The sequence below is a fragment of the Panthera tigris genome, chromosome D1, assembly GCF_018350195.1.
Source record: "Panthera tigris isolate Pti1 chromosome D1, P.tigris_Pti1_mat1.1, whole genome shotgun sequence".
In the NCBI taxonomy this organism is placed as follows: domain Eukaryota; kingdom Metazoa; phylum Chordata; class Mammalia; order Carnivora; family Felidae; genus Panthera; species Panthera tigris.
The window spans coordinates 71626275-71644007 of NC_056669.1; the positions used below are offsets into that span (position 1 = coordinate 71626275).

Sequence of the window (17733 nt, forward strand, 5' to 3'; positions counted from 1 at the left end):
TGGCTTAGTCGGTTAAGAATCCAACTTTGGCTTAGGTCATGATCTCGCTGTCAGTGAGTTCGAGCCCTGCGTCAGGCTCTGTGCTGAAAGCTTTGGATTCTGTCTCCATCTCTGCCCTTCCCCAGCTCGCGCTCTGTTTCTCTGTCTCTCAAAAATGAATAAACGTTAAAAAAATAGTGTAAGTAAAAATGCCCAGCTCTAGGTGGGTTTGGGGACGGGTGAAAGGTGATGGGGATTAAGGAGCGCACTTATCTAGAGGAGCACAGGGTGTTGTATGGAAATGTTGAAACACTGTAACATACACCTGAAACTAAATATAACACTGTAGATGTAAACTAACTAGAATTTGAATAAAAACTTAAAAAAATGTCCAGCTCTGTATCTGGTCCACAGTAGATACAAAACAGCTTTCATTTCTTCATCCTCAAAAAAAAAAAAAAAAAAAAATCCACTAAGGATTCAGAGGACAGCTGAAAATGTCAGAATGAACACATACATTTTAGCTTTGCTTTCTCCTAAAACATTACTAAAATATTTCTAAAGAGATATTGTTAAAGGCAGAAACCCAGAGGACAAAGGGAACAGTAGAGAAGATTGTAGCACTAAAATTTTAGATGGTGGAAAGCAGACAGTGAAATGCAATGGATTTCGCAGCCCAGCAAGCCAAAGCCTAAGCCAGTAGTTGGGAACCACAGAAGCAACATGACTTCTATTAACACAACACTCTTAGCTCTAGCATCTACAGGCTCTGAGGTCTCTGGAAGTACAAAGGTAAGGCTAAAATAGAAGAATTGGTTGAGAGGCAGATGAATCCTTTCCCTAACTCTGCACAGTAACTGACTCTCCCCAGTCTAGCAGAAGACTGGAAACTTGGTCTCTACAAGGGGTAAACCAGAGAATCTCTAGACATCAGCCTGAAAAAGGACAGAATGGACCAAACATTTCCCTGCTTTGTCTGCATGAGGCTGGCCATCAGGCTTAGAATTATCGGGCAGGGTGCTCAAAGATCTTTTCTGGGTGAACCTTAGGGAAGATATAGACATGCTGACATCAGAAGTTCTCCAAGAAAACAGCCCAGCCATGTCACTTAGAGCAAAGATAAATGACAAGCTCTTTCTCCTACATACAACTTCCCATTGGGTTTTTTGTATCCTACTCTTAAACATGGACAGAGAACTGAGGTTCACCAAACACATTAGCAAGTTCTGTAATATTAAAGAAAGACAACAAAATAAGCCACCAAATGCAGCCGCACAAGGACAGCGATGTTTGTTTTGTTTCCTGAATTATCCCAAGTTCTTAGCCACCTGGCATATAGTAAATGTCCAATAGAAGTTGAATGAATGAAGCAATTAGAATGAAACGGTGATCAGGTAAGGAGAAGAAATGTGTAAGTATCCTCACCGTTTTCAGAGGGATAAGAAAAGTTATAGTCTCCATGAGACAAAACCAGGATGCTATGAGAAAAGAAACTTTCGGAGGACAAAGAAAAGCATTTGGAAATTAAACGTATGATACAGAAGTAAAAAAAAACAACAACCTCAAATGATACGTACGTGGAAGATAAAGTTGAGGCTATTCTCCCAAAACATAAAGCAAAAATACAAAGAAACAAACTCTGGAAAGAAGAAATAAAATTAAGACCACATCAGAACTTTCAACACGTGAATCTATGAGTTCCTGAGAAAGACTAAGAGTGAAGTCTGAGAAAATCCCCAAATAGTTCAAGGTGACTTTCCAGAACTGAAGGCTATGAATTTCCAGTTTGAAGGAGAGTGCCTAGTACAGTACAATGAATAAATACATAAATAAATGCGTACCCACACCAAGGTGTGGGGAGGGGGGGAGTGTTTCATACCCAGGAACAAGTATCAGTGTGGCCTTAGACACTTCAATAGCCCTGTCTGCTGGAAGCTAAGAAGACAATGAAGCAATACTTTCAAAAGTTTAACCCGAAATAGTTTCCAAACTAGAATTCTATCCAAACACATTATTAACAAAGTATGAGAGCAGAATAAAGATATTTAGACAATGTCTCAAAAACACAAGTACCCATCAGACACCCTTTCCCAAGAAGCCCCTGGGAGATGCACTCCGCCAAAACAAGGGAGTAAACAATGAAAAAGACACGGGGTCTAGGAAACAATGTATCTAACACCAGAGAAATACGTATGCAGTGTGACGGAGAAGGAAGAGCCCAAGACCAAAATTGTGCAGCAGGGCCATCAAACAACTGATCTATGTTGGAACAGAAAATAGTTCTTCGAGAAGATAAAATTGATAAACGACTAGTGTGCTTGAACATACGAGAGGAGAGCTACATAAATGGAAGAGTTAAATTCGTGATTTACTAATGACATAGACAACTTCATAAATGAAAGAAAAAAGCTACATAAAATTCTGACCTACAAGGAAAATAACTAATGCAGCAAAGAAAAAAAATGGTCATAATCTTCTACAGGTTTCAAGCTGTGAGCTCGGACTGCAAAGTATACAACGTATACAATGTGTGGACTCAGAGTAAGAAATCTGTCCTTAATTCTTCAAACTGAAAAACCAGGAAGCAGCTCTCTAAGCCCTCTTTCTGAAGAAATTAAAACAGAGAATGTAAGTCTGCAGCCGCAGAGGAATATCTCATGGAAAGAGACTACCTGGAGGAGAGCAGAGACACAAAAATACAAAATCGTGGCTCCCCTGTCAACACCTGTATTCAGCCATGCCTGAAGCCATGCTATCTATGCACCTTTTTAGTTACATAAGCCACTAAATCCCTTTGGGGTACAGAAACCACTTAAATCAGATTTCTGTCATTTATAATCAATGAAATCTAAATAATGCAATACCTGACCTCTCTAAAGCTTTGTGGGTTTTTGTTTTGCTTTGTTTTGCTTTGAAGAGGGGGTTTCCCAGATGACTTCAACTCTCTGAATTATCTCCACCACCCCCCCACCCGCAAGAAGGCCAATCAGAAAACTTGATGCAATTCATATATTTGAGTGGTGTGACCCCTAGGATTGCGACAGAGGTAACCAATATTCAACCTTTTTTAGTGTCTCCTGTATCTCTTTAGTCTATCATTGTGGAGTTGACTGAAATTCAGGGTTAAATTGAGTTTCCTCCAAACATATTAACATTTGTGAAATTAATTTCAATTCCAAGTTTTGATTGGGCAATTTAACTCTTCTGGTCCTCACTTCCCAGATTTTCTTAGTTACATTAATTGGACTTTAGCCACTCTTTGCAGTAGAGCTGCAGAAATAGTCCCAGATATTGCACTCTGTTTGGCAGGCATTTGAAATTCAACAGCCTGAAAAATGATCCAGTTTCTTGAGTTGTATTTATAGCTGCAGTATTTATCCCTTGGTATGTCTTATCTGACACAATTTAAGGTCCAGACCACTTGTCTTTTCCATAGCTCTGTCCAGGGCAAGTATGCTTGCTTGGCTGACATCCCCTAGCATATCAACTACCTGCTTCCTGGAATTCATGCAGAGTCCAGGTTACTTCTGCAGGTGGAGAACCAAAGGTGCTCCCAGACCCAGGCCTAAGAAGAGATGGCTGGTTGTGAATTTACCTCTTATTCTCATTATTGGCTCAAACCAATATAGTGCACAGGTGTTGTTATTTTCAGTTTTATTATTTTTTAAAAATTTTTTAACGTTTTTATTTATTTTTGAGACAGAGAGAGACAGAGCATGAACGGGGGAGGGTCAGAGGGAGGGAGACACAGAATCTGAAACAGGCTCCAGGCTCCCAGCTGTCAGCACAGAGCCCGATGCGGGGCGCAAACCCACGGACCGCGAGATCATGACCTGAGCCGAAGTCAGACACTCAACCGACTGAGCCACTCAGGAGCCCCTCAGTTTTAATAAATAAGTGCCCTTTTAAAGTGAGTTCCTTTTTTAAAAAGTGTGCAATAGGGGCACCTAGGTGACTCAGTCGGTTAAGCGTCTGACTTCAGCTCAGGTCATGATCTCACGGTTTGTGGATTCAAGCCCCGCATCAGGCTCTGTGCTGACAGCTCAGAGCCTGGAGGCTGCTTTGGATTCTGTGTCTCCCTCTCTCCCTCTCTCTCTCTGCCCCTCCCCTGCTCGTGCTCTCTCTCTCTCACTTAAAAATAAATAAACATTAAAAAAATTTTCAGTGTGTAATAAATGCATCTAAATGATTTCATAAAGGTTTTTATCCAAATACAGAATAAATGGGTACTCTTTGCAATTAAATTTACTCTAATAGGGTTAGAATCAGGGCAGTGTGTCACATCATGAATGAACAACTGGTTTGTCCATGAATCAGAATCCTGACTATTCTGCATTCATTTTATAATTATTTGTTTTGTCCTAACTTTCCTACCTGCCCACGATGTTCATTAATAACATTACTGCTTCTTTCATTTCCAAAAATATGTCCAAATTCAACACTTTGCAAATCCAGCCTCATTTATTCTTTTCATACAATAACACTTATGAAAATACTGAGTTTTTATTAAAATTAATGTGTAATAATACTTCAAAACAGAATTATTGATAATATTCAAATAAAAGAATGTACTAAATATTCTTGCTTATTTAGACCTAGTTTGAGTATATAATAATATCCATTAGCTGATTATTGTTAATCCAAAGTCCAAACTTAATAAATTGTTTTAAGGCTGACATTGTTTTCCTCAACCTAACTTTCTGGGTTTGATTAAAAATGTAGGCCATACTTGAGACTATTAGAACATCAAAACTATTATTTCCTGAGCATGAAAAAAACTAAATTATTCTCATATATACTTTATGGCTCCTAGTATTGATTACTGTCACTTAAAAACATCTTTTGTTGTATTCATGATAGTAGTGTAGACAAAATATCAATACAAATAGAAAGAATATTGCCAAAGAGGGAGTGATCAGTATTTTGCTGGTTAGTGACAACATTAGTTTCTTCGACAGGCTTCTCAAGAAATGAATATAAGTCAAATTCTATTGCAAATACTCTGAGTGACTCTCTCACTTTCTATGTATGTATGTATATCGATCAATCTATTTATCTATCCATATATATCTGTCTATAGACATATTTGCATATATAATGTATGTATATAGATAGGAATTTAACTGGTGTGAACACTTCCAGAAATAACTGGACTGCCCCTGAAAGGAAAAAAAGGAACTATTCCTCGGGATCTCGTAATGCTTGCTACTCACCATTTGTTCTAGGGTACCGTGGTGCATCAGTAAGCTTCCTGCCCACCACTGGCCTCTCCAGGATCTCTGGACGATGGTAACCACATGCTGGTAATGGCAGGGATGGACCAAGATCTGGGGCTTCATCCTCTCCACTTAGGGCATCCAAATACATTTCATGCACTTATACCAAAACTACACCATGTGCAAGGCCCTATGAAGATGGAGTGGTGGCTGGAGGAGGGGCACAAGGGTCACAGATCAGCAGATCGTATTTGCCAAAAGTAGCTACTACAACATCTCCAGTCCCATACACTATTCAGAACCTCATTTATCACTCTCCCACCGAGAGGTGGAGTTAATTACCCCTCCCCTTGAATTGGGTGCGGCTTTGTGACACTGACAAAGCACAGTGGGAGTGACACTGTAGGACTTCTGGGACTGGCCATGAAAGAAGATTGTCTTGCTCCCGGGCTGCTCAGCCTCGACACCCAGCCACCATGTTGTAAGGCAGCCCAAGGCACAGGAAGAGGGCCCGTGTAGGTATTCTGGCCAGTCGCTTCAACCAGCAGCTGGCATTCAGTGCCAAGTGCGAGAGCAAAGGAGCCTCTGTTTACTCCAGCCTCAGCCTTGGAGTCTCCTAGATAAGGTCCCCGACAGTGTGGAATGGAGAAAGGCCTTCCTCTGTGCCCCATTCAAATCTGTGAGCTCACAGATATTGTGAGGATAACAGATGGTTGTTTTGTGGGAAATTGTTACTAAGCCACCGTAACCAGAACAGAACTCACAATATAGTAGGGAGCCAGTTACAAACTCAATGATAAGGGTCAAACCTCAAAGCGAACTTGATAGAGAGCTTGCCTCCTCCATGAGGGCAAGATCATGCCCCCAAAAGGGAAAGATTGGTTCTTAGGGGGTGATGAATCTTTTTTTTTTTTTTTTTTTTAATGAATAAAGCACAGATATCAATAGAGTACACAAGCAGATAGTATTTTGTGGTATTTACATTTCTTGAAGGGTGGGAGGCTGTGGAAGGGATGTCTAAAGAGGCCCCTTAAGTGGTGATAGTGGGAAGAAAAAACGGTTGAGAAACTAACCTAGAGGGAAAGAAAGATTCATTCTGGGCTGGAGAAATCTGAGAGGTGGAAGAATCCATTCTGACCAACTGGGAGACCCTGACCAAGCCACTTGACTTCTGTGTGTTCCCGTTTCTTTTCTATGAAATGGAGAAAAGAAGACCCAATATTCAGAGCTGTGGGTCAGGGCCAAATGGAATGCTGGTAGTATTTCTGCTCTTAGGATTTTGTCATGGTTGTCGAAGGAGACAGACTTTGAGTTGGACCTTAAAGGAAAGAAGGATACGGGGGGAAGGACAATTGAAACAGGGGCATGAACTACCCAAAAGCCCAAAGACGTGGGGAAACACATTGACAGTCTGATAAATGCAGAAATCTAGAAGCCATGGAGTTAGGAGAGCAGGCTTAAAAAAAATAGCCAGTGGCAGAGCCTGGAATACTTTGAACTCAAAGAGAAAGAATTCATTCTTTCATTTCTTTGTAAAGACACACATTTGTTAGGTACCTGCTACGTGCCAGGGCTGGCATGTGACACGTGACAAATGCAATCGTATCGCGTCGGTGCAATTCTCACTTTCTGGGTATAAGGAGGTTTCCCACAGGGGGTGACATTCAGGCTGAGCTCTGACGTATGCAAGGTAATGGTGGCTGGAGAAGAGAGAGAGGAACCTCCAGGTACATGGAGACGATTCAGAGCGTGGCGTGAACAGGTGAATGTGCAATGTGCTCACACTGGCAGCGTGATGGGCTGTGGACCGGCAAGGTGGATCGGGGCCAGCGTGCATGAGGAAAAGCCTGCAGGAGTGCACACACAGTTTGGGCTTTGCCATGTGTGTTTTATGCCATGACTGACTCTGAGAGGAGGACCCCTCTGTGCGGCAGTGAAGACGGGGTAGGGTGGGAATGGAGGACGGGGTAGAAACTGGATAAACTATTAGAGCGGGTCACAGAGACAGAGCTCACAGTCTTAGTGACTGAGGAGAGACGGGGCAGGGTCAGTCTTGCCTGCCAGGGGGTGGGTTTATAAAGCCTAGCGAATGAATAATCCACATATGATTCTAGGATCTAATGCCAAGGTGACAGGTGGCTCAGACACCTTTCCTGATCACTCTCTTTACTGGGTATCTCCCTCTGTCTCTCCCACTCCCAGAATCCACACACTTAATTCCTTGCCGATCTTCTCAACAGCTACTTGGCGGTAGGTGGACAAAGGACAGAGGGGGCTGTGGTACAAGGGCTTAAGTGAGTTATCCTATTGGCCTGGGTCTTTCTTGGACCTCAGTCAGGGCCGGTCACCAAGGCTGAGCCACAGCAGGGAATTAGAGTGTTGGAAATATCAGAGGCCGCTGTCCCTCCGTATGCCCGAGTGTTCCCACGGTGATACAGCCTGTGACACCCGGCGGTACTCGCGGTCGAGATCCGGGGCCGCACCACTAGAGGCAATCCCCACGGACTACTGGGAGCCGTGTGCAATACATCAGCCGTGTTTCGAATTAGAACGAGTGTGCGTTCTGGCACTGCCACTTAATCTCTGTGTGACACTGGGTCACATGAGGACAAAAATTCTTAACGCCTCCATCCCATGGTGCACTGTTGACTAAGAAGAGGTGGGTAATTGTTATCAGCGTGTTTTGCGAGCCAGACCCTGCTACTCAGGGGGGCCCACGTGGTGCTGTCCTGTGTCTCAGGTGATGCTGCTGCTGCTGATCTGTGGTCACATCTTGAGGACGCAAGACTCCAGAGCACTAGTAAGGGGAGGAGCCGCTTATTCCCTGGACCATGGGTTTCTTCGTCAAAGAGGGAGAGAATACTAAGGGAACACCTTGCACGGTCACTGCCTTGCTCTCCTCAGCAGGTAGAGCAGCTACGTTTCCCTCTCTTCCCACGATGAGGGCCCAGGGGCCAGGCATCCCAGTACCCCTGGAACCTGGGCAGAGTGGAGGGCATTCTTAGATCCCTCGATGTCAAAGGAAGAGTAGGGCAAACCAATAAAACTTCCTCTTTCTGTTCTGTCCTTCCGATACCCACAGGAAGGACACAGCAGTGGCTCTAGGCTTGGAAACTTGACTGTCCAATATGTGGGTCCTTCCCAAAGCATGGGGGTTCTTAATGCCTGACCGGGAAAACCCATCATGCTGACTGGCAATGGCTCCCACAGAACGATCAGAGATGTTTTAACTAAGATTTTCCTCCAGATAAAGAGACTAGTGCCAAGGTACTTCCACAGGCTCCCTCATCCCCACCATCTAAGACCCTGATAATCACAGGCATCTAGACCACGCACGGAGGCCAGGTTGCCCCCATTCACACATTAATTCCACAAACAGCATTGAGCACTTACTATACGCCAAGCACTGTGCTGGAAGCTGGGAGGGCCAAGGCACAGTCCTTGGTTTCAGGAGCCCGTCATCTAGCAGAAAAGATAGACACAGAAACAAATTGTTACAATGCAGGAAACTCGGTCCTAGAGGTCATTTCAGTGTGCCCTGGGAGCCCTGAGGGAGAGCCTGAAACTGGCAAACGAGGCAAGGCCTGATGAGGTGGTGGTATCTAGGGTGAGCTTTGAGAGACGAGTGGGAATTCCCCAAAGAGACAAGGGGACAGATGTATCCACGTGAAGGGAGAAGTGAGAGCCCCAGGGAGGAGGACAGGCTGAGGGGTGCGAGGGTAGGGGGAGAAGCTGCAGGCGTGTTGGGCAGAAAACAAGGCCAGCAGGTGCGCAGACGCAGGACCGTGTGGGGAGAAAGTTTGGATTTGGCCCGGTCAGCTCTGGAGAGCCGGGAGACTTTAAGAGAGGAGAAGAGAGGGGAGACGGAGCAGATCTGTGTTTTAGAAAGAAGACCCGAGGCAGTAGCAAGGGTGCCCTGGGAAGGAGAACACCTGGGGCCCCGGGCGCCAGCTGGGAGGAAGGTTGTGTGACCATTTGTGACCAGGAAGTTAGGCCTCAGGCAAGCCCCTCACTCTGCTCCGCCAGTGACACTGATGCTCCACCCCCCACCCCACCCCCCACCCTACCCCCGGCTCAGACATCCTCTGATCAATGGAGGCAGGCTTTCTCCATGCGCTCTGTGTGCAGGCCTGTTCGTGCTATTTAATTCCCCCAGCCCTGAGAGGTAGGGATTTTCACCCCATTCTCCAGAGGAGAAAACTCTGGAGTCACTTGGGGAAGATCACACAGCAGGCAAGTGGCAGAGCCAGGTTGGTTTGACTCCACAGCATTGCCCTATGTTTACCAGGCCTTTGAAGGACCCACACCAGGAAGGAGGGCCGTGGAAAGTTAAGCTTTCAGGCCTTCTAACAGCTGTACCAAACTTACGATTTGATTGTGATAAAGAAAAGTTCCACAAATCCTTGTCGTTTCTCCAACGACTCAGTTTTCATAGGAAATACCAAAAAAGAAGTTGCTGGCCACCCCCCACCCCCACCCCACCCTTTGTTTCTCTCTTCGGGTGTTGGTAACTAACCTCTGGCATCCACAGCACTGGTGGGGCTGGTTTGGCCAGTCTCCTTGCTGGGCTGGCTCCTTCAGCCCACTACCCCACCTCCATCCCTTAGACTCTTAGGAGCTGGTATCATTTGGAGCAGAGTTTCACGCCGGGTCCAGCTCCGGTCTGCACAATGGGATGGGAGCTCTCCTCCTCCGAGGCAGAAGCGACTGAGAAATAATCAGCCAACTGCTCCCGACCACCGTGGAGGCAAAGGTTCCAGAAGTGTGGCATTTTCCACTCTTGGCTGCTGGGCTTGTGGAGGCTGGTGTCAGATGAGAGGCTGGCCCTTGAGATTTGTTCATACCCCAGGATGCTGGGAGCTTCTATAAACTGTTTCACTGTCACGCAGAAGTCAGGCAAATAGGAAGTGACATTCTCTCTCATCTTCTCTTGACAAAAATCCACCTTGGATCCTGTTCCTACCGTCTCAATCCACAAGCATTTCCTGCTACAGCAGTGTATGCTCCACAGTGAAAAAAGCAGGCAAGTCTTTCCAGGCTCTCAGGGGTTTGGAGGCTTTCTGGGACCTACCTCCCAGCAGGGCAGAAGCAAGGGCAGGGAGAGGGAGAGCTCTGCAGGCTCCAGCAGCAGGTGGGGGCAAGCCTGGGGCTTACCGGGCTCCATGGCGGGAACACTTTGCAGGGCACAGACAAGGCCGTACACAGAGGTCATAAAACAAAATTTATCTTTAATTTGTAAGTGTCAACAGCAGTACAAAAGATGGAGTGATGACGACTAGATTAAGGGTAGAGAGGACAGTCTTGAGGTAAATGAGCATAAATAGGCAGGTTCTTATAGACACTCCCCTGAGGGGCCGGGGCCCCTTCATGGCATATACATTATCACCCAAAGATGGCATGTTTAACATATCAGGAAAGCACCTTGTGCAAAAAGAAAAAAAAAAGTAGCTAAGGTGCCAACATACACCAGGATAGATAAAGACAGTGCGTCTTTCAATTTTGTCTTTTCCCTTAATTATGAGGCAGAGGAGGGGAAGACTTTGAAAAGTACCACTGAAAGATTATTCAATGTTGAGTTTTATCTCACGTCAATACTGCACAACGAAATCCAAGAAATGTGTGTATGCAACAAAGCTAAGAACAATGATTCATTCCTTTAAATTTGAAGATATTCTTTTTTCCCCCATTTCTTTAATCCTTAGCAAACTTTTTTTTCCATGATTAAGAGGAGAGTGTGAGAGAGATGTGATGGTAACCCTTAAGGTCATTTAAAAACTTTACACTGGACTGTACAAGATTTTTTTTTTGATAAATTATTTACATTTTCAGACTTTCAAACATATTCAAAGCAGCAATAGACACTAGTTTTTATGGTTTTTGTTTTTTTTGTTTTTCTAATTGCCCAAATAGTTACCAGCCATGGGCCAAGTAGGTACCTGCGTTATACATAGAATTTCTACAAAGAAAATCTGCAGTTAAATTTGCTCGAGGGTGTAGTGAATGCCCTTAGCATCGTTAAGGGCCACACCCGCAGTGTTGCACAGTACCTCAACAACAAGCCACAGTTGTCCCAACAGCCCTACACAAACTTTACACTTTGAAACAGCAGCCAGCATGTCAGTCCAGCATGTCAGTGAATTGTGCTGATTAAATTAACATAGAATACAATCTCACAATATACATCACAAACAAATTACAAGGTCGGGAAATAAAAGAGTTACAGTAAGATAAGTTATGTAGTAACAGCTTATAAGCTTGTCTAAGGTAATAAAAATTTTACATGGCAAATACAATAATGAATGAACATAAATGCTAAGCATTCTAATTTGCTACAAGCTGAAGAAGGGTACAATAAAGACTGCACTTTCCAAAAAAAAAAAAAAAAAAAAAAGCAAAAACACGTATGACAAAGGAAGACGAACGGAGAATGCACATGAGCAGATCTGCAATGTGCAGCATACAAAACAGTTAAATATTTGCACATTCCCCATACTCCAAGAGCACCAGCACTGAGGCCTCACCTTATGCTTGTGGTTCTTCAGGAATAAGAAACTACTGAGCAAGATATGTCACTGAGTTACCGTCAAGCGTTCATATAGCCACGGACTCCAATCGGAAGAGTATCTGAACTCAGCATTACCTTTCTGTCCCCCACCCCCACCCCCTCCTCTAGCCCTGCCCCAAAGGTACCAGCATTCCCACTACTTGTTCATGAGCTTTTGGAAAGCAATCTGTCCCCAGAAGGAAAGATGGGATGGGGATGAAAAGGAAATGTGCTTGCGTATCGATATTTGCAACGATATTAGCAGAGGGTTACGCTCAACAGTATATGGCATCAGAAACAGAACGTCATCAGCAGGAGTAACAGATAGAAGTTGTTTATTAAGGAAGAAGACATGTCAGGGGGCAGATGGCTTAAGGAAATGATGCAGGTGTTTCTGTAAAGGGACAGATGAGGTCATACAATATTATTATACTTTGAGAAGTGAGCTTCAGTGCCAACTCAGTCCTTGGACAAACGTGTACAAAATCAGGCAAGGCTACAGCAACCATTTTTGTCATTTTTCTCATTAGAAAGGAAGACCCAGTAATAATTTCAATACATTCCTCTAGCTGCATTCGTTGTAGTCGTTGGCACTTGGAACAGGACTTCTCATATGGTTTAAAACTACTAAGTGACTCTTTCTCCTTTCCCTAATGAGTAGGTCGAGGTCAGCTCTTTGCAGAATGAGTAAATTGGGAGAAGCAGCCTCTGCCTGTGGTGTTCAAGTGACCAGGCTGCCTTCCTACTGGGGGTAGATGGGCTTCCTCGGAATAATCCCTGCTTTCAGCTAGTGCCTGGTGCTCCTGGCTTGGGAGGGTGTGCTCCGAAGAAGCAGCCCGGCTTCATAAGGAAAAGAAAGAAGCCTTTAATTTCAGCCCTGGAGTGATCACACCCTTTTCAAACACCCCAGGCTCCAGTGGGGCTAATGTGCAGGGGAGGCCAGAATTTGACAAGCTCAACAGCACTGTGAGCCCACACCTCAATTTAGAACTTGGCCTGGGAGACTGTGTCAGGACCCTGGCATAATGAATCGGGCCTGAGGACAAGGCTGGCGAGTCTCAAACACCAAATGAAGCAGACTGATGTGCTCCTGGAAGACTGAGCTGAATACACGTGAAAACGACATAACTTTCTTACCTTCCTGGAGAAGGTACTGCATCGCCTCTGCCAAGGAAATAGAGAAACCGCCTGCCTGGCTGCTCCTGTCCATGGATTGACCTTTTCTTTCTCTCTCCCTTCCTTTCTCTGCCTTCCTTCCTTCTTTTCTTCCTTCCTTCCTTCCTTCCTTCCTTTCCCTTCCTTCCTTCCTGTCCCATATGGTCCATTTTTTTTTTAGGAGAGGATTGTGCGCCAGTGTCCCTATCCTAAGTGACAAGGAAAATCCTGATCCTGTAAGTTCTTTAACAACATGGAGATGGTTTTTCTTTGATGTGAAGATACTGTGAAATAGGAAGCACTGAAAACAGTTGATTAGCATTCTTTAATCTAATTGGCATGGTAGGACTTTTATTAATGGTCAATCTCGGAGGCATTCATGCTTCTTGCTAGTAAATGGTCACAGAACTACCTTAGAAGATTTATGTGGATTTACAAAAGCAAATTGACTCTTCCCCAGCTGTACTGGAAATTTAGTATAATCAATTCATCGACTTTCTATGAGAAAAAAATAAGTAAAAGTCTGAGCCTGTGGACAGTGGGTTCTAAACTGGCTGGGAACCCGAGTGAAGGGTTTTGCTTCCCCAGCTGCGGGTGGAACACTGCTCTCTCACTGCGGCTGCTAGTTCACTATCCCCATGAGGTACACTGACTCGTCAACTTCTAGTCTGGACCAAGGTATACGGAGAGAGAACAAAAAGGAAATACGTAACTTATATTTCACTACGTATTCATGAACCAAAAATAAATTCTATTTCTATGTTATATTTACACAATTAGAAAAATCTAAAATGAGATGGTAGAGTCATAAAAACTTTGTTTAAGCCCCACTGAAAATAAAACGAAGTGATCCCTATGATTGTCATTCTTAATTTCCATGGATATTTAGAGCCAAACTTGGCTAATAAATAGAGTAAACTGCTTATGCACAGAATTTAGATTCAAATACAGCATCGCCGTTTGACCCAATGAAAGAGACGTTTACAATCAGATCATTCCTGAATAGCCTTTCACTTTTAAGAACATGGCCAGAAGTGACTGCACCCCAGTACTGAGGCAGAGCTGGAGCTAAAACAAAGTGTTCATACACACATGTATTTTGCATAAATAAATGAAATAACAAGACATAAAAATGACTCAAATCCGGCAACTGTGAGGCAAGCCCACACGAGTCGAAACAGATGACTTTTGTTCGTGTAGTTTTCGTACAAGTTTCACATTAGTCAGAAGTGATAAAAAATACCATTTATATCCAGTGCTTATAACACTTACGAAACAACATCTGTGAGTGTGTGTGTTTTTTGTTGTTTTTTTTTCTTTTTCTTTTTTTTTTTTTTTAACTACAAGCAAAATCAAGTTTCAGTCCTAAAGAACAGTCCTTTGTTCTCCACCAGCCCAGAATATTATTTTGGCATGGTCATAAAAAACAAACAAAATTAACCTACTATTCTAAATGTTTGCCTTTGTGCAAAATTAATTACATACAATACAATGCTAGCCATACAGCACTCTACCTATGCGACAAAATAAAAAAGGAAGAGAGAGGAGGAGACAGCAAACGCAAGAGTCCAAGAGAAAGGAAAAAACGTTGAGAATGAAGCGAGGAGGAGAGGTATATATAATCAACAGAAATCAGTAAAACAATAATAAATATTCATTTCTTTTGAGAAAAAAATGACCTCCTCCTCATTTGAAATAAATGTACAAAAACAAAGTTCCAATCCCCAACCAATACTAAGAACAAAACATTCCTATCAGTACCTTAATCAGCTTATGGAGAGCACTCCCAGCTAATGACATAGCCAGTAACATCTTGGCTAGACCTATTTATTGCTATTAGGTATGGCCTTGAGCACTCTTTAAATAAATATGAAGGTACACTATTTTCTTCCAAGTGACAAAATGGCTCAAGAAATCTGATGGGGCCGTTCCTATGTCCTGGTGGTGAGATTCTGGGTTGTCCCATGAAGTGAACTGTCCCATTAACTGACATTTTCCCATTGAACCACTCCGGGTGAGGCCCTCCCCCACCCCACAGACAGTCAGTCCTGGTTTCAGGAAGGTCAAAATGGCATGGCCGAGCTCCCTGGAGTTAGGAGATGGGGAATGAAACCTCACTGCCTCCCAGCCCATCAGCACATCTCCAGAGAAATCCTTGTGTGACCAGTGCAGTTACTCTGGTTCACAGGGAGGCATGCCCCCCATGTGGCCATGGATGGAGGGAGGGAGTGAGCCAGAGGAGCTCAGCTGCTGCCCCAGAAGTCGTCCGTTCCCCAGAGTTAACAGTAGGAACATCCCATATAGGGAATGTATTTCCCCTCCTTCTCCTTCCCTATGGTTTTCTTTCATTCTCTGGATGTATCATGACTATTTGCCTCTATCTTTGCCTGGAGGCTGTCATGTGGCTTCTTGCATCCTGGGGATTTTGCAAAAAAAAACCCAAAAAACAAAACAACAACAACAAAAAACTCCCTAGATGCACCAGATGTGACAAGGCAACTCCGTGCGAAGATGCCAGCCCGTGACAGCATCACTGTAGCCTCCTCCATGGTCCACAACCTTGGGTTTTGGGTTTGGCTGCAGGACTCTCCTGCCTGGCGGTCACCACTGCTGACCCTTGCTGCTGAATGGCATTTGGGGGAAACACCGCTGACGCAGATCCTACCACTGCTGCTCAACTGAATTAGAGGGGATTCTGGCAAAGCTTCTGAGGTCACAGAGAACCTCGGGGGCATATCTGTTGAAGTGTAAGACCTTACACCTGTATCCAAACACACAGCCCTGCAGCCAGATATACGTTTACATTGAAAACCAGTAGAAGTATTGAATAGTATCTTGTTTCAGAAATGCGTCCAGATGCGCTGGGGACATAAAATCACTGTGTGCATCTTTTGTGTCTAGCAGGAGAAGGAGGTGAAAGGGGCTGAAAAGGTCTTCAGGAAAGGAGGGTGAAAAACAAGAATTATTAAATTAATGCCACAAACATTTTTTTTTTTTTCAAATAAATAGTAAGTGGACCCTTGACATTCTGGAATGAATAATTTAAGAGAAAACGTGTTAAGACTGAATGTCAGGGTTAAAAGGCAAAGGGATAATGGATGTAGTGAGAGGTGGTCTCAGGCAGAGAAGACCACCAGGTTGGTATCTGGTGTGGTGATCGCTCTGGTGCGCGCGCGGTATAACGCGTCACACGTGGATGGCACGTCAAGAGGCAAACACAATTGGGTACCTGCACTGTGGCAACCTTGTTCATTCCTTACAATATCTTGTCTCCAGATTCCTGAGTACTTTACCATTTTCTGGAAAAGAAAAATGTGTGGTTTGTTGTGTTATCTTAAGATGCCAAAGATTGTCTAAGACTTTGCAGTGTCTCCTTTAAGACTTTCAAAATATTAAGATTCAAAAGTTATGAAAAAGTTTGGCACATTCAGAGTTGAACTCTACACGTGGAAACAATGGAATTCTGAGGCCTTTTGAATATGCTCTGCACGCAGCTGCGCACGCTGTGGACTGGTTCTGTTTCACGATAGGAAATCCTTAGTTGTTCTCTAAAAGAATTCAGAATAAAAACACATTCACAACCTGTAGGCCGGCACAGCATACCTGAGTGAGAATGTTTAACCCCATCTAAAACAGTAACTTAAACCTTTATCAACATCCAAAAGAAAAAAAAAAAAAAAGTAAGACAAAAATATAAGACTTGTAAGACAGCTATGGGTTGAGATAAGTTTTCAAGTCCTGGTGTCTCATATTTAATATGTCTTCACCTAAATTAAAAAAACAACAACAACAACAATAACAATAACGACAAAAACTCAAGTTCATGAAAAATCAGGAAAAACTTAATCTGTCTCACACTTTACGAAACAATTAAGACCATTCTGCTGATGTAATTGTGGAGCCACAAATGCATGCGGGCTCTTTAAGAACTTTTTGTTGGGGGAGGGGAGGTGAAATGTCAAAGTATTTTAATTCAGCAAACAAACACTCCTCAGTTGGCACTGACAGCTTCCGGGGCTTCATTTTCACTGCTATAGTCTGATTTGGGGTCATCTTCATAGTCGTCATACATTTCCATTTCATCCTCTCCATTAATCATTTCGTTTCCAGCTAGGCTTCCGCCGTCTGTCTTCATACCATAAGTGCTCTGGATGACTGGGAGGCTGGGCTCTGGGCTGGCCGAGGTGCTAGAGCAGTCAGATGTCATCTGAGGTGACGGTGTGGTAGTTGCCATAGTAATAGCACCAGGATACACAACACCTGTTCCTGTGGTGATTGGAATCTGAGGCTGTTGCCTGTATAGATTCAAAAAATAAAATGAAACAGGGGGAAATATCTGTATACACGTTCTTCCGTGTGGCATTGGAATTCATCTCCCACACATTCCAAAAGGGGGCTCTGTTGACATTCTAAGCACATGACAAAACGTGACAAAGGTGCTCCCTGGAGGAGTCCTGCAAATCGCCCAGATGCTACGATTGGGCAGTAAGCAATACAATGGAGCAACTTATTGATGGTCTCGAAACCTAAAAGCAGGGTTCTTACAGCATTACAAATATGGCAAAGCTCGACTAACACTTGGCATTTGAAGTGCATTTGAAACAAATGCTGTAGTCAATTCCACAAAGTTACATGTGAGATCATTTCTTAAGATCCGCAGCATTAGACATATTTTAATGACACCGGTAAGCAGGCTTGTGTCTCCACCTTGGCTTGAGAACTGTACAAAGGGAAGATCAAGACGAGAAAGGATCAAGTATGTCCCAGGGAGTCAGATTTAGCAAAGCATAGATTTGGTATCCATGCAAATATCTACTTATTTCTGTGGCTGAACTTGTA

General features: G+C 43.7%; 1 protein-coding gene across 17 annotated transcripts in view; it reads right to left on the reverse strand.

Moving 5' to 3' along the window:
• Positions 1 to 10406: 10406 nt before the first annotated feature.
• Positions 10407 to 17733, reverse strand: part of SOX6 (SRY-box transcription factor 6) — a 398531-nt gene continuing 391204 nt past the window's right edge. For all 17 annotated transcript variants that reach the window (XM_042959663.1, XM_042959670.1, XM_042959669.1 and 14 more), the window contains one exon: positions 10407 to 17189. In XM_042959663.1, coding sequence (XP_042815597.1) covers positions 16886 to 17189 — 304 coding nt within the window. In that variant the 3' untranslated portion in view covers positions 10407 to 16885. The remainder of the gene's footprint in view (positions 17190 to 17733) is intronic.